At 40.8% G+C, this 26,479-nt stretch overlaps 2 protein-coding genes across 8 annotated transcripts in view; one reads left to right on the top strand and one right to left on the bottom strand.

Moving 5' to 3' along the window:
- CHP1 (calcineurin like EF-hand protein 1) overlaps positions 1 to 2,147 on the bottom strand; it is a 37,109-nt gene extending 34,962 nt beyond the window's left edge. Inside the window, exon 1 of the mRNA XM_079907823.1 lies at positions 1,958 to 2,147. Within this exon, the coding sequence (XP_079763949.1) occupies positions 1,958 to 2,024 (67 nt within the window). The 5' untranslated portion in view covers positions 2,025 to 2,147. The remainder of the gene's footprint in view (positions 1 to 1,957) is intronic.
- EXD1 (exonuclease 3'-5' domain containing 1) overlaps positions 2,146 to 26,479 on the top strand; it is a 39,639-nt gene continuing 15,305 nt past the window's right edge. For 2 of the 7 annotated variants that reach the window (XM_079907762.1, XM_079907758.1), the window contains exons 1-7: positions 2,146 to 3,447; positions 5,741 to 5,926; positions 9,272 to 9,340; positions 12,245 to 12,302; positions 12,573 to 12,700; positions 16,354 to 16,412; positions 19,194 to 19,280. In XM_079907762.1, the coding sequence (XP_079763888.1) occupies positions 5,794 to 5,926; positions 9,272 to 9,340; positions 12,245 to 12,302; positions 12,573 to 12,700; positions 16,354 to 16,412; positions 19,194 to 19,280 (534 nt within the window). In that variant the 5' untranslated portion in view covers positions 2,146 to 3,447; positions 5,741 to 5,793. Of the gene's footprint in view, positions 3,448 to 5,740; positions 5,927 to 9,271; positions 9,341 to 12,244; positions 12,303 to 12,567; positions 12,701 to 16,353; positions 16,413 to 19,193; positions 19,281 to 26,479 lie in introns of those variants that run through there. The other 5 variants (XM_079907761.1, XM_079907759.1, XM_079907760.1 and 2 more) reach the window with 5 other exon arrangements.

Below are 26,479 nucleotides of genomic sequence, written 5' to 3'. Positions count from 1 at the left end.
TCCTCAAAGCCAGCTCACAAGGACTCTTCCCTGAGTTCTGAAAGAGGTGCCACACAATTTCAGGTACCCTATGTCCTGATGCTAATCCTAACTCCTGTGGGCTTATCTCTATGACAGGTTTGTGAGCATCTTTTGTCACCATCTGCTTTGAGTACCCAGTATCGGACTGAATATAGACATTGCAAAAATTCAATAAGTACTTGTTTCATTAGGCTTTCTGGCTCAATACATACATTTGTACTGGTTGTGGCTGAGACTCTCCCTCAGGCTTGATTCACTTTTCGGCAACTAGGAAAATAGTTCTGCAGGAGTACTCAGTTCTCACAAGGTCACACAGTAAAATATAATCCAGAGTCCTAAGGCAATTGAGGCCACTTTCATTTGGTCAAATGTAATAAAACCAGAATGAGATTATTGCTCCCTTCCTCTTGAGGTAAAAATAGCCTTTTCCCACCCTCACTCTGGTTTACACTCCCTCATTATGTGACTTTTAATTTTAAGCATGAATGCTTTAACTCTGGTGTCACCTTAGACCCACAGTAGTTCTTATGTTCTCACAAGTGTGGCCAGAGGTCATAACCACAAAATGTAATAAAATGCTTGCTGAATCCAAACTGCCTACGTTTCTACTCTTGGAGTCAGGGTAAGTCATAAAATGACCATAAGGTCAAGTGGCCAAATAAGTACTGCACATTATAAACAGCTAACTACTTTCTGTCATTCATTCAAAATCATCAAAAGGACTACATTGGTAGGCGGTGAGGCCCTTAAAGTCTTTATGGAGAGGCTTAATGACGGTAAGTTAGGAGATGCTGAAAGCAGTAAATCAGTCTGACAAGGGATGAGGCTAGATAACACCCCTTCCAACTTGAAGATTCTAGAAAGTTGAACTTGTCAGAAAGCATGGGACAGCATTTAATTTACCTCAGGCCACCACTGCCTGAATAATTCTGAGGTTCCCCCAGCACTCAATATTATCTGCGAATGGACCACTGAGTTATTTACTGGTCATCTCATTATCAAAGACAGGTATCATGAAGACTCAGAGCCCGGATGTTTACATAACTCATGTAAAATACAAGAGTCATAATGAATTACTGAGAAGAGAAAATAATGTATGCATTATCAAGGATTACACAAATGTATGATGGTGTTTTACCGGGCTTCTGAATTCCCAAAACTCTGTTGCCCCTTTCCAGTTAATGAGGAAGAGACTGGACTGTAAAAAATCAGTTCCTAGTACAAATTCACACTGAGGTTTTTGGAGCATATCCAATTTCCACGGCGACTGCATGAAGTATCCCAGCATAGTAGAAATCAATAGATCTGAAATTAGGACAGCAAGCATCCTCACTGTAAATAAAAAACTGGTAGTCACAGTATCCGTGCTTTCTCTCCACAAGCTCAGAATGAAAGAAGTCTCATATTCAGACCCTGATTCTTTAAGGTGTCCCGTCCTGTCTTCCAAAGCCTTACTGTACGATCTCACTTTCTGGATTTATTTTTCCGGTTGTGGCAAGAATTTGTTTGATTTCCCACAGTTGTCAGTGGTTTTAAATCCTTGCCCAGAAACATCACGGGAACGGACAGAAGGTTTTCTACAGAATCCATCCACAGTTCCTGAATTTGAGGTTGGTGCGAGGAAAGATAAAGGAAAAGAGTTCGGGGGGCTTTCAAGAGCAGGGGGAAGAGAAAAGAGCGGGATCAGTGATATACGGGTGATCATGACTCCCGCCTTTGGTGGGAAGGACAGCCCCACAAGAGGCACTGCCCTGCTCCAGGTAGCTGTAGCTTAAGAACAGGTCCTCCATCATCCCCGAAGCTCCAGCGCTGGAGGCTGCCCAGGACTCCCCCCAACCTCCCGGGACCTCATCTCCAGACCTCAGCGACAGTCGCCCTTGGTCCTGAGGCCAACCGGAGGCGCTCGGCCGCTTTCCCACCCCCTGCCCAAACTCACAGCCAGTTTCCTTCTTGATCTCCTCGAGCTCTTCGTCCCGCAGTAACGTGGAGGCCCGGGACCCCATCACCGAGCCGGGAGCTCCTCCGGGAGCAGCGGCGCCAGAAACGACAGCGGCGGCGGTAGGGAGGGAAGAATGGGAGGAAGAGCCAGGGGTCAAGAAGGGAGAGGGCAGTGGTTCTACTGTGGACTGGGAAGGGAACCCAGGGGTGGCGCGCGGGGGAGGGCGGCCCGGAGGCCCAGCCAATTGGGAATGAGGCTGAGCTCAGCGCCGGAGCCGACGTCGACGTTCCTAGCTCCAGCCCCCGAATGAATCAGCCCAGCGCCCGGCCGGGTCTAGCTAAAGACGGGCCACGCCCCCGGAAACATGATGCCACCGGCCTTAAAGGGGCAATTCTGACCCTAGCGCCCACAATTAAAAGGGCAACGCCATTGACCCACTGTTTTACAACACAATAACGTGTGGCAGGCGGTGTAGCCAACCTGTTTCTCACAGAACTCTTACACTAGAAATTCCACCCTACGGTTGGCATGGATTGCGGAGAGAAACAATAAAAACAGACAAAACGTCGCTTGAGTGAACGCTAGGGTGTGTCTCCCGGGAACTGCATGCTGGGAGTTGCACCTCCTGATTCTTCCTGGGGGCCCTCTCTCCTCTAGGCCGCAAGGGGCGCTCGAGAGCCAGCCTCGGGACCGCGCGCCGATTGGCTCCTCGGGAAACAGACGGGACCTCTGGTTCAGGCCGGCTGGCGTCCGACCTGTAGAGTGGGTTCCCAGCGCTACGTGCTTTAGTTTTCGGGACTGTCCTTTGATAACCGCCACCGCGGGCTTGGAACTCCCCGAGAGTTTTTCCTTAACAGCAGTCCCTCTTTTTTCACTTCAAGACTGAAGCTCGAGTAACTCACCATTTGGCTGAAATAGAGACAAGATTTCCCAAACTTTCGTCGGAGGAAAAAGAAAAACAAACCCAACGGCGGAGGAGAGAATTTCTAGCGTATGGCCCGCCGTTTATTTGAAGTTTCTTATTTTGCCTTAAAAACGAGGAAATTTGCATTTTGTTCCTGTGGCATATTTTTGTTTGTTTTCTTGAAAACATTTAAAGCCACCCGTTAAATTAGTACACCCTTTAAGATGAACCAGTTGTTTTCCTGTGGCTTCAGTGCCTTTACACCCCTTACCCACCCCTCGAGTGTTACTTTGTACAGAACTGGTTTGAGTTATGGAAGAACCAAATTCTGACCGCTATCACTTAGTACTTAAGCACTAGAACCCTGTATTAGCGAAATGGTCAAGTCAATTTAGGTTACTAGTTTTAAGCTTTACCTAAGGCTTTAACGGCTTAGCAAGGATACTGAGGTTCTAGTCTTACTGAATTGTTTTCACGATAGACTTACTTTTGTCTGACCTAATGATGTCTGCCTGAATAAGCAGAGTGTGACATGTTGGATATGCCCATCTAGGCCACAGGACCTTCTTTTTATTCTGAGAGCGTAAGTATGGTAGAAAAACCTGTGATGTCACCGAGGTGAATGTCCATTTTCCGAGTCTGTCTTGAAGCCCATCTCTAGGTCCTGACCTTACTCGCTCCTTCCTAATCTTGAATCTTTTTTTTTTTTTTTTTTTCTGCGGTACGCGGGCCTCTCACTGCTGTGGCCTCTCCCGTTGCGGAGTACAGGGTCCGGACGCCCAGGCTCAGCGGCCATGGCTCACGGGCTTAGCCTCTCCTGCGGCATGTGGGATCTTCCCGGACCGGGGCACGAACCTGTGTCCCCTGCAATCGGCAGGCGGCAGGCGGACTCTCAACCACTGCGCCATCAGGGAAGCCCCTAATCTTGAATCTTAACCTTTTGCAACCATCCTCAGTCGGCGCTTTGCTTTGTGTTAATGTTTTTCTGATTTACTTTAACATTTCTTAAATTTCTTTATTATCCAGGCATTTCACAAGCTTATTTCTTATGTATCTTTTAAAAATATAAATTAATTTTTACCTCTATTAAGGGCTGTTTTTTCCAGTTTTATGTTTTCTTTTATTTCTGTAAAAATTCCCCTTTTACCAGTTGGATTGACTTGAACAAAGAAGAATGATTTTTCCAGGCACTCTGGTGACTTGTTTTCTGTTCTTTCTGGATGCATAACACTTTGTCTTGCACTAGACTGCACACATCCTCCACTAAGGACCTGGTTTTAGTTCAGGTTCCATTACCTTCTAGCTGTGTAACTTTGGGCAGGTGTCTTAAATCTTTAAGCCTCAGTTTCTACATCTGTAAATTAGGTAGTTGTTGTAGGCAACAAATAATAATTGTGAAGGCACTTGCTAGACCTTAAAATATTAAAGTGTAAGTTATTTATCTGGTTAAAAATGCTATGTAACGTCTCACCTCTTCCTAGTCAAATTGGGCCTTAGTTATTTAGTCAGTGTTTTATAGTTAAACTAAATTGCAAAATTCACTGGTTGACTATTCCAAGTGGGGCAAAGGCAAGCCATTTTTAAATTTAACCACTGTGGAGGAACACTTAGCTGAGCTTCTAAATACAAAGACATCCGAATAACAGGATTGTTCTAAAAGATACTTAGAGAAAAGGATTCATCTTTTTTTTTTATCTTTTAATTTACAGTATTACACTGAGGATTATAAGAGTGTCTACTATGAATGATAGCTATTTCTGCAAGATAAAGTTTTTTCTTTGTACATTTCTGCATTGTTATCCTTTTTATAAGCATGCATCATTTTTACAAAAACAGTTGAATTTTACAAAACCAGTGTGTGGCATGTGTCAGTTAATCTGTCAGGCTGCACATGACTGGTGACATTACAGCAGCCCAGTCCCTGAGCTGTGGCCAGGGTCGGGTGGAATGGCCCTCGCAGTGACATGGCAGCTGGATTGGTAATGCGTAAATTGTGATAGTTCTAAGTCACTTATTCTTTGGTTGGTTACAGTGTGAAACTCTGGAAATGTGATTAACCTAGAAGAGGCTTCATCTAGAAGAGGTTAGATCCCAGACGTTTCTGGGTAAACAGTTTATTGCAATGTGTTGGCAGGTGTTTGCCAGTATCATTTTTTTTCATTTGTTCTTTTAGTTTTTTTGGTTGCTGTTAAAATGATGTATGCATGTGCTATTAAAAAGCCTCTAAATGTTCTTCTTTTTTTTTTTTTTTTTAAATGTTCTTCTTATTCCATTTAGCTAAGGAAGGAAAAGTGACATTAGGCCATTTTATAGACAAAGACGTCAAACCCACCTTGCCTGAAGTCTTTTTTTTTTTTTAAGAAGATTTGGGGGTAGGAGTTTATTAATTAATTTATTTTTGCTGTGTTGGGTCTTCGTTTCTGTGTGAGGGCTTTCTCTGGTTGTGGCATGCGGGGTCCACTCTTCATCGTGGTGCGCAGGCCTCTCACTGTTGTGGCCTCTCTTGTTGCGGAGCACAGGCTCCAGACGCGCAGGCTCAGTAGTTGTGGCTCACGGGCCCAGTTGCTCCGCGGCATGTGGGATCCTCCCAGACCAGGGCTCGAACCCGTGTCCCCTGCATTGGCAGGCAGATTCTCAACCATTCTCAAGGGCGCCACCAGGGAAGCCCTTGCCTGAAGTCATAACTTTTTAGTTTCCCATGTATAAATTAGAGTTGGTGCTTGCAATGATATTTTTCTCATTATCATTCTAAAAAGATGAACAGAATTGAATTTCTCTAATATTTTAATTTTTCTTATCCCAGGTATGGGGAAAGGAAAAATAACCTCATTTTCCCCAAAATATTTAAAAAATCATAGATCTCTTTTATTTTCAAGGGTTTGGATACTTAAAGAAGATTATTTGAAGACTCCTTCTGGAATCAAATAGCATGGATCCCACCAGTGACTACCATTTCCTCAATCAGATTTTGTGGAGAAGAGTGAAACTCACATTGGTTTGTGGCATCTTTGAGGGAGTGCTCCAGCATGTGGACCCTAACAAGATTGTTGTCCTGAAGAAAGGTCTCATTTTATTTCTCATAATCTCCTGCCTTTTAGGAGACTAATAACTCAGTTTGGGTGATGGTTCTGCGCTCGCTTAGCAACTGGGAGAGTGGCATTATTCCTATTTTAGGGAAAGGGTGGGAGGAGGATTAGAATGCTGTTTTCCCTAACAGAGCAACATGGCTGCATATGCTGGCTTGTCCCCACTTCTATACGTTTATTGACATGATAGTGGAAATTTTCAATATAGAGAGTTTTTTTTAACTGGGTACTTCTTTTAATTTCTCTCCATATGCACCTTGAAATTAAAAATAACCACTGTATTAGAATTGCTTTTGGCTTCAACAGACAAATTCACAAAGACTGTAAGGGGTTAATTTTTCTCATGCAAAAAGAAGCCCAGAGGTAGACTACTGAGGAATAGTGCAGTGGCTGAAAGATGCCAGGAGGGATCAGGTGTCTTGTGCTCCTGCTCTGCCACCTCAGCGACCATGTGTTATCCTCCTGGTCACAAGGTAGTCTTTACACCTCCCAGTTTCAATTCCAATTCATTTTTAAAGGATAAAATTCAGGAACAGCCAGATGGAAGAGATTTATAGGGCAAGGTATGTGGGAAGGGGCTCAGAGTTTCTACCGTCTCTAGGCATGCCACCCTCTTAGTCTCCTCCATGTGCTCACCTTGAAGCCCCAATATATAGTTTTTATTCAGCTAGAATATTGACTTGTTAAGAGTAGTTGATTTCCTGGCACAGTAAATTTCAAGTTCACAGTTGAAACGTGTAAATGACATTTGAGAGATTAGTGTTACTGTTAAGCCATTTTATGAGTTAAAATAGACTTTTGTAGGCTAGGATGGGACTATACCCGGCTTTTGCAATATTAATTCATTTGGTAATCATTTACTGAGTTTTATATCCCAGGCACTGTGCTGGGTACCAGGGATATGGATAAGAATAACACGGTCTCTGTCCTCAAAAAACTTTGTCTAGTAAGGAGACAGGTAAACAAGTAGAAAGGTGTAATGCAGTGTGATACCCTGTGTGATAGAGGGACGCACAAGATGCTGTGGAAACACAGAATTTCAGCTAATTTAGATCTGAGAATGGTAGGGTTAGGACAGTGGGGGAGGCTTCCCAAAGGAGGAGTTGATGGTAGAACTGTTACACCTGCTTACTAATTTATGTACCATTTGGACAAAGCAGGGAGTGACATCACTATGACAGCAGCATGAAGGAAGGTTTGAAGTAGCAATAAACTAGAGACAAGGAGAATAGACAGGGAACTATTCAGACAATCAAGGGACCCAATAAAGAGGAAATGATGGGAGTCAGAGCTAAGGTTTGGCAAGGAATGGAGTAGCGAAGACAGATTCTAGAAATGCTTAGGAGTGAGGATAAGTAACCTAGTAATCAATTAGATCAGGGGTCCCCAATCCCCCGACCACAGACCGGTACTGGTCCATGGCCTGTTAGGAACCGGGCTGCACAGCAGGAGGTGAATGGCAGGCGAGCGAGCAAAGCTTCATCAGTATTTACAGCCGCTCCCCATCACTTGCACTGCCTGAGCTCCACCTCCTGTCAGCATTATGGTGAGTTGTGTAATTATTTCATTATATATTACAATGTAATAATAATAGAAATAAAGTGCACAATAAATGTAATGTGCTTGAATCATCCCGAAACCATCCCCCCACCCCAGTCCATGGAAAAATTGTCTTCCACGAAACCGGTCCCTGGTGCCAAAAAGGTTGGGGACTGCTGAATTAGATAGTCAAAGAGCCTCCTACATTTATAACTCAGATTATGTGTATAATACTGTTATTAATTGATAGAAATGGGAAGAGGAACAGGTTTGTTGGTTAGTGGGAGAAGATAATGATCAATTTGAAAAATAATGCAGTAAGTCTGCTATTAGTTGAAAATGAGAGTGGAGCTCAGAGAAATAATCCATACTGGAGAAATAATGTATGTCAGGACAACTAGGAAGTTGATGTGATCATTCAAGGAGAAGGAAGAAGCATGAAGAATATCACCCTAGGGATTATCAATGTGTAAGGGGCAAGCGGTGGTGGCAGAGACAGCTAAGGAGACTGGAAGGAGGAAATCAGGGAGACAGTGGAACACTGGTTACAAGATGCTTATTAAAATCATTGAGGCCTGGTTTTGAATCCTGACTCTGTCTTTTACTAGTAGTGTGACCTTGAGCAGGTTATTCAACCTTGCTGAGCCTCAAATTCCTCCATAATGGAGATAGTGAAATACCTATCTCATTATGTTACTGGATAGTCAAACACAGGCAAATAATTAGCAAGATGCCTGGTTTGGAGTGGGTGCTCAGTGTGGTGGCTTTAGATAATTAGTAGGAAAAGAAATAAACACTAAGAGTGTCCTGTAGGGCTTCCCTGGTGGGCAGTAGTTGAGAGTCCGCCTGCTGATGCAGGGGATACGGGTTCGTGCCCCGGTCCACGAAGATCCCATGTGCCGCAGAGCGGCTGGGCCTGTGAGCCATGGCCGCTGAGCCCGCGCGTCCGGAGCCTGTACTCCGCAATGGGAGAGGCCACAACAGTGAGAGGCCCGCGTACCGCGCAAAAAAAAAAAAAAGAGAGAGAGAAAAAAAAAAGAGTGTCCTGTAAGCCAAAGAAGAAAGGAGAGAACAGTATTGTCAGTGGATGCATGGGAACCAAGTATAAGATTGTAAACTTTTTTGGGGATTTGACAAATAGGCAGTTGGTGATCTTTGACCTATGTAAGAATATGTTCAGTGGACTAGTGAAGGTAAAACTCATTTGTTTTGGATTGCTGAGAAATGTGGAAATATACAGCTGCTGTGAGCACTGCCATCTAGAAAAAATTGACACTGTATTGTAAACATGACAAATAAACTTCTCCCAACTCCCTTACCTACTCATAGAAGAGCCTATAATTGGGCCAGGAGTTGGATTGTTGTCTCTGACAATTAATAGCTCAAGCATGTAGAGTGACATGAAACAGGGTGTGGACTCTAGAAGTAGTCAGATGACTTGTTTTTTTCTGGAGTTAGGTGGAGTAAAAATCAGTAGAAATATAATAAGTAGATAATCCTTAGCCCCAAAGGCCTTAGAATATTTTTGGAAGAAGTTTAAATTCACTGTACTACTACTGCCCTTTTAGTGTATCTTGGACCATTCTGGTGTTCCCTCTGTTCTTTATACTACTTGTTTCAAGGTTATAGCTTTGTAATTTATTATTGACTTTTTATTCCTTGGGGAAGATAATTTAGGGATTTTTATAAAACTCAGATTTGGGCACTTTTGTGAGACATATTTTCTTATAGTTTTAGGGAATATTACTTTTTATCAACCAAATGAATTGTTTTCTATAACAGTGAAGAATGTGGAGACTGATCGAAGTGTCCCAGGAGTGAAGATGTTTTTTGGACACGAGATTGTGAATGGTGAGAACTTCATGTTCCCTAAATGCTGGTATTGGGATTTGCAGTAGCAATAAACTCATTGCTCTGCCTCATTTCAGTGTTTGGGGGTTGGAGGGAAAACTAAGATGTCATCTTGCATTTATGAACTCTTAAAGCTGGTATTTGGGAATTGTCCCTTATCTTACTGTTTCGGGAGGTACTATGAGCAGAACAGTCGTAGAGAATTTTAATCATGTTGGTTTTACAATGTGAGGACATCTGGTACTCAGTACTAGAGACTCAGCTCGCAGGCAGAGTTAGGAATCTGAACAGAAAGGAACTGTCGGACTTCCCTGGTGGCGCAGTGGTTAAGAATCCGCCTGCCAATGCAGGGGACACGGGTTTGATCCCTGGTCCGGGAAGATCCCACGTGCCATGGAGCAACTAAGCCCGTGCGCCACAACTACTGAGCCTGCGCTCTAGAGCCCGCGAGCCACAACTACTGAGCCCAGCCCTTGTGCCACAACAACTGAAGCCTGCAGTCCTAGAGCCCATGCACCTCAAGAAGAGAAGCCACCCCAGTGAGAAGCCTATGCACCTCAACGAAGAGTATCCCCCGCTCGCCACAACTAGGGAAAGCCCGTGCACGGCAACAAAGACCCAATGCAGCAAAAAAATAATAAATTAATTAAATAAATAAATTTAAAAAAAAAAAGAAAGAAAGGAACTGTCTTGCTCAGCAAGCGAATTTAACACCAGACACTCACAGTACATTCACAGTCCCTTATTTGAAACCTTGGGGCCAAATGTTTCAGATCTCAGGCTAGTTCTGGATTTTTCAAAAAGCTAACAAAGGGTATATACTGGGCATATTACATAACACCTCAAGTGGGTCTGGTCAGCACTCCGTAATAAAACACATTTCTACAGAGAAACAGATGGATAATCATATTAAGTGGAATAAAATAGGACTGTAAATAGTATGTCAGTTCAGGTTTTGCTGCCAAAAGAGTTGCAAAGAATTTTTGGTTTTCAGACCTTTGGGGATTTTGGAATTGTGGGAAGTAGCCCTGTTCTTTATTTCTGCCAGCTAAAACAATTTAGCAAGAATAGATACAATTGTTTGCCTGAAGGAAGAGCTATAGAAGCTCATCTGGTCAGTGTGCTTCAGACAAGCCAAATGGGGTAAGAGAAAAGGGTTAGGAACAAGAACTATTCTTTCTTTCAAGAACTCAAAAGCAAAAAGCCTTCCAAGGAGGAGTGAATATCAGTGTGGGGTGGAGGGGGGTGGCGGAACGGGTGAGCTGGGACCTCATAGAACTGTGCATTTCTTACCGTTGGGGCAGATATGAGGAAAGGAAAGGACTTCTGCCAATCAAGACCTACTTTAAAGCAGACAAGTCCAGCCAGCTTTTTTTTTTTTTTTTTTTTTTTTTTAGTATTTCTTTCTTTCTTTCTATGGCTACGTCAGGTCTTAGTTGTGGCATGCAGGATATTTTAGTTGTGGCATGCGTGATCTTTAGTTGCGGCATGTGGGATCTTTAGTTGAGGCCTGTGGGATCTAGTTCCCTGACCAGGGATCGAACCCAGGCCCCTCTGCTCTGGGAACGTGGAGTCTTAGCCACGGGACCACCAGGGAAGTCCCCAGCCAGCTTATATAACTGTCATTTCTTACTGAGTACGCTACTGTAAACACTCTTTGTCCCTTGAGCACCTTTTAAAAATGGCAGTGATGGTGGTGGAAGTAGAGCGATTGTTAATTGTGTGTTAACCGTTAGACTTTGCAGTAGAACAGAGCTCTGGACTGGAACAAAGCTAGGCTGTGGATGAGTTTGTAAAGAAAAATGAAGGAATTACTACTACTATTTCCTAACTCAGGAGAAGGCTGACCACTGACCAGCTTTGTGATCTGTACACATGGATTCATTTCTTCCTAAATTCATTCTCAGGACTTGGCCTTTGTTTATAATTTCTAGGCTCGAAGATGGCCTTCTTCTTCTTTCTTTGCCCTGTGGCTCAATCAGCCATAGAGGGTTCTCCCTGAAAAGCACCTTGAATAAGAATTATCAAGATAAAGGATAATAATTGATTAATCCGAGTTTTTAGTGAATTTTACTTTCTCTGACCCAGACTCAACACTTCTAGACAGTGTAGGAGAAAGAGACATTTGGAACATAGTTGCCCCTGAGAAACTTTTTCCATGAAAAGTGCCTAAGGGTACTTAATTGAATCTTAGATGCCATTAATGACAATGTGCATTATTTCTTTTCCCACCCTAAGAAAGAAAAAGAAGCTGCCAATTAAACTATCATGTGCATTTACCGTAAATCATATCCAATTTCAGAGTTGTTTAAAATGTGCATCTTAGAATCAATGATATACAATATTTCCCTGTATTCCGTGAACTGTTAGGTTAAAAATAAATGGTTTCAGAGTCTCTGTGGAATGTTTCTCTCATATTTATTTTGTGATTTCCAGTCTAGCTTTTATTACCTTTCACATCACTGAACTGTTAATGCACCAGCCTGAGAAAGTGGAAGGGACAGTGTGAATGATTTGAGAGAAAACCCCCAAACAGTACATAGTGTGAAGGAAAATGCATTAGGATGGGAATAAATAGGAAAGAAAAGATATCTCTAGAACCATTCTGCATGACCACAAAGGTGTCCTGGAACAAAAAGGGTAAAGTGGGTATGTAGAGAGGTTCCTAATCCTGCTAAATGATCAAGGAAGCTATGTAGGGATGTAAGATTAGGGGTCTTCAGTACTTTGGATAGTCTTTTCTGCTCTATTTATTGCTGGCCGATGAAGGCTCTATGGACTAACATTTCATTCCCAATTACTGTCTGTGTTACATAATCAAACTGTGGGTGTGGAGGGGACAGAGGGATAGTTAACTGCTTTCAGATTGGAAGCCCTGTTGGAAGCCGTTTGGTTATTTTACAGTGGAACTACTGGATGAAGAAGAACAAGGTGCAGTAAGAGAAAAGGCATCTTCTGTTAGGTATGATGGAATGATTTTCTTAATTATGATGTTACCCAGATGTACACATTAGGGTAGAAAGCCTTAACTGTAATTCACTAGCTGTGTAATTCCTAACATGAGAAGAAATAGGTGGATGTTTCCTTCCATCTTTAGATGGTATCTTCAAATCAGTGTAAACAGTGGATGAATGGGTTCTCTATGAAAGATCCAGAGTCCTTACCACTGATGTGTGTATGGTGTTAACAACAAAGAACAAGCTCACCTAAGTGTTGTTTTTTGTAAGCATAGTCTAAATACAGAAAGAAACAGGATGGATACAATAAAAGATGAAGACCTAAATGTATATAAGCCTGCTTCTCCTGCCTCTGAGGCACCAACCACTTCTCTGCTAAATGACCTCAAGTACAGCCCATCAGGTGAGTACCAGGGCTCTGAATTTTCTAGGCTCTCTTGTGGTTCAGAACTCTTCAGAGTTGGTATAACCCCGAGTCAAGGTTCTATGTGGAATTCTCAGCTAGGCTATTGTTTCTAGGGTCCGAATTAAGATAAAATACCATGATTCATTTGTTTATTTAATATTTGAGTGCACACTATATGCCAGACATTGGGGATACCAAAGTTTGGTATCTCTACCTTCATCGAGTTATGGTGCAGGAAACACACTAAATAAGATAAATTAGTATACTATATAGTATGCTGGTGCCACATGTTAAGTAGAAAAAAACAGAAGAAAAAGAAGAAATGTGTGGAGAGGGTGGTTTTACAATTTTTGAGTGTCCAGGACAGGTCTCACTGAAATAGTGACATTTGAAGTAAAGGCTTGAAGGAAGTGAGGGACCAAGATGTATGAATATCTGGGGGGAATGGTTTTTAGGCATAAAAAATTAGCAGATGCAAAGGCCTGAGAGAGGAACATGCCATGATCTTGAAGGGACAGCAAGGAGATGAGTGTAGCTGGAGCAAGGAGAGCAGTAGGGGATGAAGTGGGGTGAGTGGATCATGGAAGACTTTGTAGATCATTGAAAGGACTTGGCTTTTACTCTGCAGTGAGACGAGAAGCCATTGGAGGTTGGTTGGTTGTTTTTTTCATTTCCCTAATGACTAAGGATGTTGAGGATTTTTTAATGTGCTTATTTGGCATCTGAATATCTTTGGTGAATGTCTATCCATATCTTTTGTTCATTTTCTTATTGGATTGTTCTCTTATTATTCAGTGTTGGGAGTTCTTTATATATTCTGGATACAAGTCTTTTCTCAAATATATGCTTTGCAAATATTTTCTCCAAGTCTGTGGTTTGTCTTTTCATTCTCTTAAAGCATCTCTTGAAGAGCAGACATTTAAAATTTTGATGGAGTACCATTTATCCATTTTCTTTCTTTTATGGATTGTGCTTTTGATGTCATATCTAAGTAACCTCTCCTAGCTCAGAGTCACAAAGATTTTCTCCTTTGTTTTCTTCTAGACATTTTAGGTTTTACATTTAGGTCTATGATCCACTTTTTTAAAATGTTTATATATACTTTTTTTAAACATCTTTATTGGAGTATAATTGCTTTAAAATGGTGTGTTAGTTTCTGCTTTATAACAAAGTGAATCAGCTATACATATATATATATATCCCCGTATCTCCTCCCTCTTGCGTCTCCTTCCCTCCCATCTTCCCTATCCCACCCCTCTAGGTGGTCACAAAGCACTGAGCTGATTTCCCTGTGCTATGCAGCTGCTTCGCACTAGCTATCTGTTTTACATTTGGTAGTGTATATATGTCCATGCCACTCTCTCACTTCGTCCCAGCTTACCCTTCCCCCTCCCCGTGTCCTCAAGTCCATTCACGACATCTGCGTCTTTATTCCTGTATGATCCATTTTTAACTTTTGTATATGATGTGATATGGACAAGGTTTTTTTTTTCCATATGGACATCCAATTATTCCAGCACCGTTTATTGAAAAGTCTGTATTTTCTCCCTTCAGTTACCTTTGCACCTTTGTCAAAAATCAGTTTTCTGTATGTATATAGGTTTATTTATTTATGGACACTCTATTCTGTTACATTGATCTAATTTTTCTATCTTTACACCAATACTAGACTGTTTTGTTTATTGTTGATTTATGATAGATCTTGAAAGCAGGTAGTATTAATTCTCCAACTTTGTTCTTTTTCAAAGTTGTTTCAGCTGTCCTTTGTTCTTTGCATTTCCCTATGAATTTTAGAATCAGCTTGTTAATTTCTACCAAAAAAGAAAAAACTCTGCTGGAATCTTTTTTGGGATTACAATGAATTGATAGATCAGTTTGGGGAATATTGACATCTTAACAGTATTGAGTATTCCATTCCATTAACCCAGTATACCTCTACATTTATTTAGATCTTTAATTTCTCAGTGTTTTGTAGTTCTCATTGTATGTCTTACACATCTTTTGCCATTTTTATCCCTAAGTATTTCTATTTTTATACTATTATAGAAGGTTTTTGGGGTTTTTTGTTGTTGTTTTTTTGTGGTACGTGGGCCTCTCACTGTTGGGGCCTCTCACTGTTGTGTCCTCTCCCGTTGCGGAGCATAGGCTCCGGTCGCGCAGGCCCAGCGGCCATGGCTCACGGACCCAGCCGCTCCGCGGCATGTGGGATCTTCCCGGACTGGGGCACAAACCCATGTCCCCTGCATCGGCAGGCAGACTCTCAACCACTGCGCCACCAGAGAAGCCCTAGAAGGTATTTTTTAAAACTTCTATTTTCCATTGGAGAGTTTTGAGCAGAAGAAGCAGTATCACTCTGGATACTGTATAGATGCTGAGAGGAGGGCCAACGTAAGAGCATGAATACCAGTTAGGAGGCTACTGAAATAATTTTGTTTAGTGGGTATGGTGGTTTGGACCCTCGTGGTGGCGATATGGTTGGTAGGAAGTGGTGGAATTCTGCATATATATTGAGGTGGAGCCAACACAATGTACTGACAGATTAGATGTGGTTGTGAAAGAAAAAGAGGAAACAAGGATGACTTCAGGGGTTTGGGCTTGAGCAGCCTGAAGTATGGGAAGGATTCTGGGTGGGAAAGGTTTTGGGGAGATGGTTAGGAGTTTAGTTTTGGTCAACCTAAGTTTGAGTGTAAGCTGAGAGATGAAGACAAAGATCTGAGGTGGAGATATAAATTCAAGATCTAGCCTATAAATGATATTTAAAGCCTTGAGACTAGATGAGATCACCAAGAGAGTAAATATGGATAGAAAAAAGGAAGTGGCTTATGGACTATGTCCTGAGCCACTCCAGAGTTTTAAAGTTTGGGAGATGAAGAAGAACTATATGTTATGCTATACCTCTAATCTTTTAAATTACATAATTAGAAAAATAATTAATTTTCAGGATCCAGAGAATTCCAAACGTGTGGACATTGGTCCATCTCCAGGACTAATTTATTTTAAACTATTATTTTTTATTATGAATGTGCTTTTAGAAAATGCATGTCTTAAATACTGTATGATATCACTTATATGTGGAATCTAAAAAATACAACAAACTAGTGACTATAACAAAAAAGAAGCAGACTCACAGATACAGAGAACAGACTAGTGGTTCCCAGTGTGGGGGGGATATAGGGGTGGGGCAGTGGGAGTCACAAACTATTGGATATAAGATAGGCTACAAGGATGTATTGTACAATACCGGGGAATATGGCCAATATTTTCTAATAACTGTAAATGGAGAGTAACCTTCAAAAATTGTATTAACATTTTTTTAAAAGTACATGTCTTGAAGTATTCAAGACATAAACTTATGATGAAGGAAACATTACTGGATTATCAAAGGAAATGAGTAAATATTTTATTTTATAAGATATCATCAGTGGGGCTTTTGTTTATTCTCAACTGACAAATAGGATGCCAATAGTGTTCACTACGGGATGGGCTGATGCAGGTGATAATGAAATAGTTCTCAGTATTCTAGGCTTAGTCTCAGTAGTTCTAGACATTTGAGTTGCAAAGAGTAGGACTTTTGGATTATGGCTAAAATTAGTGGGAGGGCTATTCTATTGCCAAGGAAGATAAATATATATAATAATATTCTCCTGTAGAGGAAGAGGAAGTGACATACACAGTCATTGATCAGTTCCAGCAGAAATTTGGTGCTGCAGTAAGTATTGCCCTCAGTCATTCTCCGTATTGTCTGCAAATGGGTATCATGTCTATGTCTCATAAATTTCTCTCTTATTATAAGATCATTAGTGTTTTTCTTAATGAGTTAACAAAACATCCGAGAGCCGGCTATTTGCCAGGCATTGTTCTGAGGTCTGGGTTATAATAATAAGACAAAGTTCTAGCCCTGAAGGAGCTTATTTTAATGCAAGAAAATAAACACATAATTGTATATCAACTGGTGGTAAGTGCTATGAAAAAAAGTGTAGTATGGTGAATAGAATGACAGGGAGTTCCTATTTTATTTAGGGTAGACAGAGAAAACCTCTGTGAAGAGGTGACATTGGAACAGAGAGCTAAAAGAAGTAAGGGAGCTAACCATGTGGATATCTAGTAAAAAACTTAAAGAAGGCATAATTACAAGTGCAGAGGCCCTGAGGCTGAAGCACACTTGACTTGTGTGGAGGAACAGCAGGGAGGTCATTGTGGCAGGACCACAGTGAAAAAGAATGTTAGGGAATGGAAGGGGGCAGGAGGCAGGTCAGGTAGACATAAGGATTTTGAGTTCGACTTGAGTAAGATGGAGAGCCATTGGCAGTTTTAGAGGAGAGTCAAAAATTTTTTTACTTATATTTTTAAAAGACCAGTCTAGATGCTCTATTTAGGCAATTTCTCTATAATATTTTTTTAATTTGAGATATGGCAGTAACTAATTATTCAGCTAGGCTATGGTTCACAGTTAGACTTTAGGGAAGTCGTTAAGTTTTTTGTTTAGGAGCAAGCTTATGCTCGTGTATGCACAGATGTACTTTTTAAGAGAGGGTTAGCTTTCAGCAGATTCTTTGTTTTTCAAACAGCTTAATTGAGATATAATTCACATGCCATAAAATTTACCAATTTAAAATGTACACTTCACTGGATTTTAGCATATTCACAGAATTGTACATCCATCACCACAGTGAATTTTAGAACATTTTTAATACTCCAAAAGGAAACCCCATATTCCTTAGCTAACACCTCTAATCCCTTCTGAGTACCCCCAGCCCCTGGCAACCACTAATCTATTTTCTGCCTCTATGAATGTGCCTGTTTAGGACATTTCATATAAATGGGATCATACGATGTGTGGTCATTTGTGATTGGCTTGGCTTCTTTTGCGTAGCATAATATTTTCAAGGTTTATCTATGTTATAGCGTGTATCAGTATTTCACTTATTTTTGTTGCCAAATAATATTCCTTTGTATGGATATACCACATTTCATTTATCCTTTCACCATTTGATGGACATTTGGGTTGTTTCTACTTTTTGGCTATTATGAATAGTGCTGCTGTGAACATACATATACAAGTTTTTGTGTGGACACGTTTCCATTTCTCTTGGATAGATACTTACAAGTGGAATTGCTGGCTCATGTAATAACTCTGTGTTTAACTTTTTGAGGATTGGCCATACTGTTTTGCAAAGCGCTGCACCACTTTACTTTCCCACCAGCAGGGCGTGAGGGTTCCAATTTCTCCACATTCTTACCGACACTATTACCTGTCATTTTAATTATAGCCATCCTAGTGGTGTGAAGTAGTATCTCATTGTGGTTTTGATTTGCATTTCCCTGAAGGCTAATAGTGTTAAGCATATTTTCATGTGTTTATTGGCTATTTTTTTTCTTTTTTAAAAAAATTTTTGTTGGAGTATAGTTGATTTACAATGTTGTGTTAGTTTCAGGTGTACAGCAAAGTGAATCAGTTATACCTATACATATATCCACTCTTTTTTAGATTCTTTTCCCATATAGGCTTATTGGCTATTTGTACATCTTCTTTAGAGAAATATCTATTCATTTGCCATTTTAATTGAGTTACAAGAATTCTTTATATATCAACAGATGCTTTAAAGGGTCCATGACAACAACAACAAATAATAAGATAAGAACTTTTGCTCCGGAAATTTAAAGAGTTAGTTGGAAATTCTTATCAATAGGGAAATACAGCTTTTGTTCCCAGTTTTGCAGCCTTCTTGTTGATTGAGAATGGAACTGAAGTTCAGTCCCCATTTTTTATCATTGATGAAAGATACTCAGAATATAGAACACTTTATGCTCTGTAAAGGAAGATATTGTGCTAGTGTAAGTTACTTTGCCTTTCTATTCTTGAATAATTTATCTACCTGTAAAATGGGGAGAATCTTGTGCCATGCAGATATTTTCATGGATTATGCAGTAAAGATTTTAGAATTGTATAATGTTTTGAAATATGATAAGAATATAGATAATAAGAGGACCAGCATATGTTTCCAGGATACCCCTATTTCAGTTTTGAATATTTTAATGAATCCAAGACTTTAAAGGACCTGTTAAGTCTGTGTTTTTCTCATTCTGAACAGTAGATACTGTGAGACTCAGCCACTGTGTGAGTTCCCTTTAGGTACAGTAAATTGCTGTTCTTTGCATGAGGAATCTTGCCATAAAGACTGGAAACCTTTTGCTGTAACACCAGTGGTAACAAAAGGTATCTGAGTTTTCAACTCTTATTAGCATTTGCAATATGAATGATTTATTTTCCAGTTGTGGAATAACTTTGTGAACCCTGAAAAGAGGATCAGAAGCATTCAATGTGATTTGTGTGTGTGTGTGTGAAGCAGACATGTGTTTCGGATTTTGTAAGTGTAAAAAAATATGATCCACTTTGTTTATTTCTAGCCATTTTACTTGTGCCATTCATGATGTCATAATTGCAACATTTATTTCCTGGAGATTTTTATTTTCTTCCTTTTCTTACCAGATGCTCCACATCAAGAAGCAAAGTGTCCTGAGTGTGGCAGCAGAAGGAGCTAATGTGTGTCGTCATGGGAGACTATGTTGGCTTCAGGTAAAAGATTTCTTAAAACTTTTTATTTTGAAATAATTGTAGATTCACTGGTAAATTTATTTTAATTGTCTTTTTTATGTCACCCCAGTGTCACTGTCCTATAGCTTGTTTGGAATTCCTTTCAATTTTCTTGTACTCAGTTTATTATTTTCAAAGGAAAGAGCTTTAGGGACTTCCCTGGTGGTCCAGTGGTTAAGACTCCTTGCTTCTGGGACTTCCCTTGTGGCTCAGTGGTTAAGAATCTGCCTTCCAATGCAGGGGACACGGGTTCGAGCCCTGGTCAGGGAAGATCCCACATGCTGCAGAGCAACTAAGCCCATGTGCCACAACTACTAAGCCCGCGCTCTAGAACGCGAGCCACAACTAGTGAGCCCGCGTGCCACAACTACTGAAGCCCACGCGCCTAGAGCCCGTGCTCCGCAGGAAAAGCCACCACAATGAGAAGCCGGCGCTTGTCGCAACTAGAGAAAGCCTGCGCACAGCAATGAAGACCCAACACAGCCAAAAATAAATTAAAAAAAAAAAAAAAGACTCCGTGCTTGTACTGCACAGGTTTGATCCCTGGTCGGGGAACTAAGATCCTGCATGCTGTGTGGTACGGCCGAAAAAAAAAAGGAAAGAGCTTTATAATCATCGTTGCTGTCTCCGCTGTCTCAGAGGCTCTACCTGACGTTTTCTTTCCCAGCTCTGTTCTCTTGCCTTAGACATATGGAGAATTTCTTTTTTTTTTTTTAAGATTTATTATTTATTTATTTATTGTATTTATTTTTCGCTCTGTCAGGTCTTAGTTGTGGGACATGGGACCTTCGCTTAGGCATGCAGGATCTTTCTTTGCGGTGCACGGGCTCCAGGCTGCGTGGGCTCTGTAGTTTGTGGCATGTGGGCTCTCTAGTTGAGGTGCACAAGCTCAGTAGCTGGTGCACGGGCTTAGTTGCCCCGCAGCATGTGGGATCTTAGTTCCCTGACCAGAGATTGAACCTGCGTCCCCTGCATTGTAAGGCAGATTCTTTACCACTGGACCACCAGGGAAGTCCCGAAATATGGAGAATTTCTTATCTTTCCTCTGGTTGGTAGATTTCCACAGTAGATTTCTGCCACATCATTCTCATTTTCCTGGATCAAGGAGATGTAGGTGAGGATATCCATTATATCCAAAGAACTTTGTAGTGAGCCTTGAATAGCTAGAGGATGGATAACCACCTTTGGATCAAACTCAGCATCATCAGTATTTAAGGGGGAGTGGGCCAAGAAAGCCAGCTGAATTCCCAATCGATGTCCTCCATCCTTTTTTTTTTTACCCGTGTCCCCTGCATCAGCAGGTGGACTCTCAACCACTGCATCACCAGGGAAGCCCCCTCCATCCTTTGAGTGAAGACCTACATCAGCCTACTGAGAGAATATTTTTATTAGGATTGGCAATCTGCCTTCTCGAACTCTTTCCTCTGGAATGTTTACTTTCTCAAAGGGTAAGGAATGGAGGTATCAAGCCCAGTTTTGCTCAGGGATTAAATTGCCTCCCTCTTGTTCCATGCACTTTCTCGGTAAACCTTAGCTTTTAGATGACTAGGTTAGAGTTAGCAGCACAAATGCAAATTATTTAAAACAAACCTCCACAAACAACAAAAGCAAAAATAAACAATTTGGACAACATCAAATTAAAAAGCTTGAGATTGGTTCAAGATGGTGGAGTAGAAGGACATGGTCTCACTCCCTCTTTTGAGAACACCAGAATCACAACTAACTGCTGAATAGTCATCAACCGGAAGACACTGGAACTCACCAAAAAAGATACCCCACATGCAAAGACAAAGGAGAAGCTGCAGTGAGACGGTAGGAGGGGTGCTATCACAATAAAATCAAATCCCATAACTGCTGGGTGGGTGACTCACAAACTGGAGAACACTTATACCCCAGAAGTCACCCACTGGAGTGAAGGTTCTGAGCCACATGTCAGGCTTCCCAACCTGAGGGTCTGGCAACGGAAGGAGGAATTCCTAGAGACTCAGACTTCGGCTAGCAAGATTTGATTGCAGGACTTTGGCAGGACTGGGGGAAACAGAGACTCCACTCTTGGAGGGCACACACAAAGTAGTGTGCACATTGGGACCCAGGGGAAGGAGAAGTGACCCCAGATGAGACTGAAGCAGACCTACCTGCTAATGTTGGAAGGTCTCCTGCAGAGGCAGGGGGCAGCTGTGGCTCACCAAGGGACAAGGACACTGGCAGCAGAAGTTGTGGGAAGTACCTCTTGGCATGAGCCCTCCCAGAGTCCGCCATCAGCCCCACCAAAGAGCCGGGTAGGCTCCAGTGTTGGGTTGCCTCAGGCCAAACAACCAACAGGGAGGGAACCCAGCCCCAACCATCAGCAGACAAGCAGATTAAAGTTTTACTGAGCTCTGCCCACCAGAGCAACAGCCAGCTCTACCCACCACCAGTCCCTCCCATCAGGAAACTTCCACAAGCCTCTTGGCCTCATCCACCAGAGGGCAGACAGCAGAAGCAAGAACTACAATCCTGCAGCCTGTGGAACAAAAACCACATTCACAGAAAGATAGACAAGATGAAAAGGCAGAGGGTTATGTATCAGATGAAGGAACAAGATAAAACCCCAGAAAAACAATTAAATGAAATGGAGATAGGCAATCTTCCAGAAAAAGAATTCAGAATAATGATAGTGAAGATGATCCAGGACCTCGGAAAAAGAATGGAGGCAAAGACTGAGAAGATGCAAGAAATGTTTAACAAAGATCTAGGAGAATTAAAGAACAAACAGAGATGAATGATACAATAACTGAAATGAAAACTACACTAGAAGGAATCAATAGCAGAATAACTGAGGCAGAAGAATGGATAAGTGACCTGGAAGACAGAATGGTGGAATTCACTACTGTGGAACAGAATAAAGAAAAAAGAATGAAAAGAAATGAAGACAGCCTAAGAGACCTCTGGGACAACATTAAATGCAACAACATTCGCATTATAGGGGTCCCAGAAGGAGAAGAGAGAGAGAAAGGACCCAAGAAAATATTTGAAGAGATTATAGTCGAAAACTTCCCTAACATGGGAAAGGAAATAGCCACCCAAGTCCAGGAAGTGCAGCGAGTACCATACAGGATAAACTAAAGGAGAAACACGCCAAGACACATAGAAATCAAATTGGCAAAAATTAAAGACAAAGAAAAATTATTGAAAGCAGCAAGGGAAAAACGACAAATAACATACAAGGGAACTCCCATAAGGTTAACAGCTGATTTCTCAGAAGAAACTCTACAAGCCAGAAAGGAGTGGCATGATATACTTAAAGTGATGAAAGGGAAGAAGCTACAACCAAGATTACTCTACCCAGCAAGGATCTCATTCAGATTTGATGGAGAAATCAAAAGCTTTACAGACAAACAAAAGCTAAGAGAATTCAGCACCACCAAACCAGCTCTACAACAAATGCTAAAGAAACTTCTCTAAGTGGGAAACACAAGAGAAGAAAAGGACCTAGAAAAACAAACCCAAAACAATTAAGAAAATGGTAATAGGAACATACATATCGTTAAGTACCTTAAACATGAACAGATTAAATGCTCCAACCAAAAGACACAGGCTTGCTGAATGGATACAACACCCATATATATGCTGTCTACAAGAGACCCACTTCAGACCTAGGGACACATACAGACTGAAAGTGAGGGGATGGAAAAAGATATTCCATGCAAATGAAAATCAAAAGAAAGCTGGAGTAGCAATACTCATATCAGATAAAATAGACTTTAAAATAAAGAACGTTACAAGAGACAAGGAAGGACACTACATAATGATCAAGGGATCAATCCAAGAAGAAGATATAGCAATAATAAATATATATGCACCCAACATAGGAGCACCTCAATACATAAGGCAACTGCTAACAGCTCTAAAAGAGGAAATCAACAGTAACAGAATAATAGTGGGGGACTTTAACACCTCACTTACACCAATGGACAGATCATCCAAACGGAAAATTAATAAGGAAACAGAAGCTTTAAATGCCACAATAGACCAGATATATTTAATTGATATTTATAGGACATTCCATCCAAAAACAGCAGGTTACACTTTCTTCTCAAGTGCTCATGGAACATTCTCCAGGATAGATCACATCTTGGATCACAAATGAAGCCTCAGTAAATTTAAGAAAATTGAAATCATATCAAGCATCTTTTCTGACCACAATGCTATGAGATTAGAAATCAGTTACAGGGAAAAAAATGTAAAAAACACAAACACATGGAGGCCAAACAATACGTTACTAAATAACCAAGAGATCACTGAAGAAATCAAAGAGGAAATCAAAAAATACCTACAGACAAATGACAGTGAAAACACAATGCTCCAAAACCTATGGGATGCAGCAAAAGCAGTTCTAAGAGAAGTTTATAGCTATACAAGCCTACCTCAAGAAACGAGAAAAATCTGAAATAAACAATCTAACCTTACACCTAAAGGAACTAGAGAAAGAAGAACAAACAAAACCCAAAGTTAGCAGAAGGAAAGAAATCATAAAGATCAGAGCAGAAATGAATGAAATAGAAACAAAGAAAACAACAGCAAAGATCAACAAAACTAAAAGCTGGTTCTTTGAGAAGATAAACCAAATTGATAAACCATTAGCCAGACTCATCAAGAAAAAGAGGGAGAGGACTCAAATCAATAAAATTAGAAATGAGAAAGGAGAAGTTACAACAGACACAGCAGAAATACAAAGCATCCTATGAGACAACCACAAGCAACTCTATGCCAATAAAATGGACAACCTGGAAGAAATGGACAAATTCTTAGAAAGGTATAACCTTCCAAGACTGAACCAGGAAGAAACAGAAAATATGAACAGACCATTCACAAGTAATGAAATTGAAACTGTGATTAAAAATCTTCCAACAAACAAAAGGCCAGGACCAGATGGCTTCACAGGCGAATTCTATCAAACATTTAGAGGAGAGCTAACACCCACCCTTCTCAAACTCTTCCAAAAAATTGCAGAGGAAGGAATGCCCCCAAACTCATTCTATGAGGCCACCATCACCCTGATACCAAAACCAGACAAAGATACTACAAAATAAGAAAATTACAGACCAATATCACTGATGAATATAGATGCAAAAATCCTCAACAAAATACTAGCAAACGGAATCCAACAACACATTAAAAGGATCATACACCATGATCGAGTGGGATGTATCCCAGGGATGCAAGGATTCTTCAATATACGCAAATCAATCAATGTGATACACCATATTAACAAATTGAAGAATAAAAACCATATGATCATCTCAATAGATGCGGAAAAAGCTTTTGACAAAATTCAACACCCATTTATGATAAAAACTCTCCAGAAAGTGGGCAAAGAAGGAACCTACCTCAACATAATAAAGGCCATATACAACAAACGCACAGCAAACATCATTCTCAATGGTGAAAAACTGAAAGCATTTCCTCTAAGATCAGGAACAAGAAAGGATGTCCACTCTCACCACCATTATTCAACATAGTTTTGGAAGTCCTAGACACGGCAATCAGAGAAGAGAAAGAAATAAAAACAATACAAATTGGAAAAGAAGAAGTAAAACTGTCACTGTTTGCAGATGACATGATACCTATACACAGAGAATCGTAAAGATGCCACCAGGAAACTACTAGAGGTAATCAATGAATTTGGTAAAGTTGCAGGATACAAAATTAATGCACAGAAATCTCTTGCATTCCTATACACTAATGATGAAAAATCTGAAGGAGAAATTAAGGAAACACTCCCATTTACCACTGCAACAAAAAGAATAAAATACCTAGAAATAAATCTACCTAGGGAGAGAAAAGACGTGTATGCAGAAAACTATAAGACACTGATGAAAGAAATGAAAGATGATACAAATAGATGGAGAGATATACCATGTTCTTGGATTGGAAGAATCAATATTGTGAAAATGACTGTACTACCCAAAGCAATCTACAGATTCAATGCAATCCCTATCAAATTACCAATGGCATTTTTTACAGAACTAGAGCAAAAAACCTTAAAATTTGTACGGAGACACGAAAGACCCCGAATAGCCAAAGCAGTCTTGAGGGAAAAAAACGGAGCTGGAGGAATCAGACTCCCTGACTTCAGACTATACTACAAAGCTACAGTAATCAAGACAGTATGGTACTGGCACAAAAACAGAAATATAGATCAATGGAACAGGATAGAAATCCCAGAGATAAACCCATGCACCTATGGTCAACTAATCTATGACAAAGGAGGCAAGGATATACAGTGGAGAAAAGACAGTCTCTTCAATAAGTGGTGCTGGGAAAACTAGACAGCTACATGTAAAAGAATGAAATTAAAACGCTCCCTAGCACCATACACAATAATAAACTCAAAATAGATTAGAGACCTAAATGTAAGACTGGGCACTATAAAACTCTTAGAGGAAAACATAGGAAGAACACTCTTTGACATAAATCACAGCAGGATATTTTTTGACCCACCTCCTAGAGTAATGGAAATAAAAACAAATATAAAAATGGGGGACCTCATGAAATTTAAAAGCTTTTGCACAGCAAAGGAAAATATAAACAAGACGAAAAGACAACCCTCAGAATGGGAGAAAATATTTGCAAATGAATCATCGGACAAAGGATTAATCTCCAAAATATATAAACAGCTCATGCAGCTCAATAGTAAAAAAACAAACAACCCAATCCAAAAATGGGCAGAAGACCTGAATAGACATTTCTCCAAAGAAGACATACAGATGGCCAAGAAGCACATGAAAAGCTGCTCAACATCACTATTAGAGAAATGCAAATCAAAACTACAGTGAGGTATCACCTCACACCAGTTTGAATGGGCATCATCAGAAAATCTACAAACAACAAATGCTGGAGAGGGTGTGGAGAAAAGGGAACCGTCTTGCACTGTTGGTGGGAATGTAAATTGATAGAGCCACTATGGAGGTTCCTTAAAGAACTAAAAACAGAATTACCATATGACCCAGCAATCCCACTACTGGACGTATACCCAGAGAAAACCATAATTCAAAAAGACACACGCGGGGCTTCCCTGGTGGCGCAGTGGTTGAGAGTCCCTCTGCCGATGCAGGGGACGTGGGTTTGTGCCCCAGTCCGGGAAGATCCCACATGCCGTGGAGCGGCTGGGCCCGTGAGCCATGGCTGCTGAGCCTGTG

Source organism: Stenella coeruleoalba, assembly GCF_951394435.1.
Source record: "Stenella coeruleoalba genome assembly, chromosome: 2".
NCBI classification, from domain to species: domain Eukaryota; kingdom Metazoa; phylum Chordata; class Mammalia; order Artiodactyla; family Delphinidae; genus Stenella; species Stenella coeruleoalba.
The sequence above is the reverse complement of the archived record's forward strand: the minus strand, read 5'-3'. Positions and strand labels throughout refer to the sequence as shown.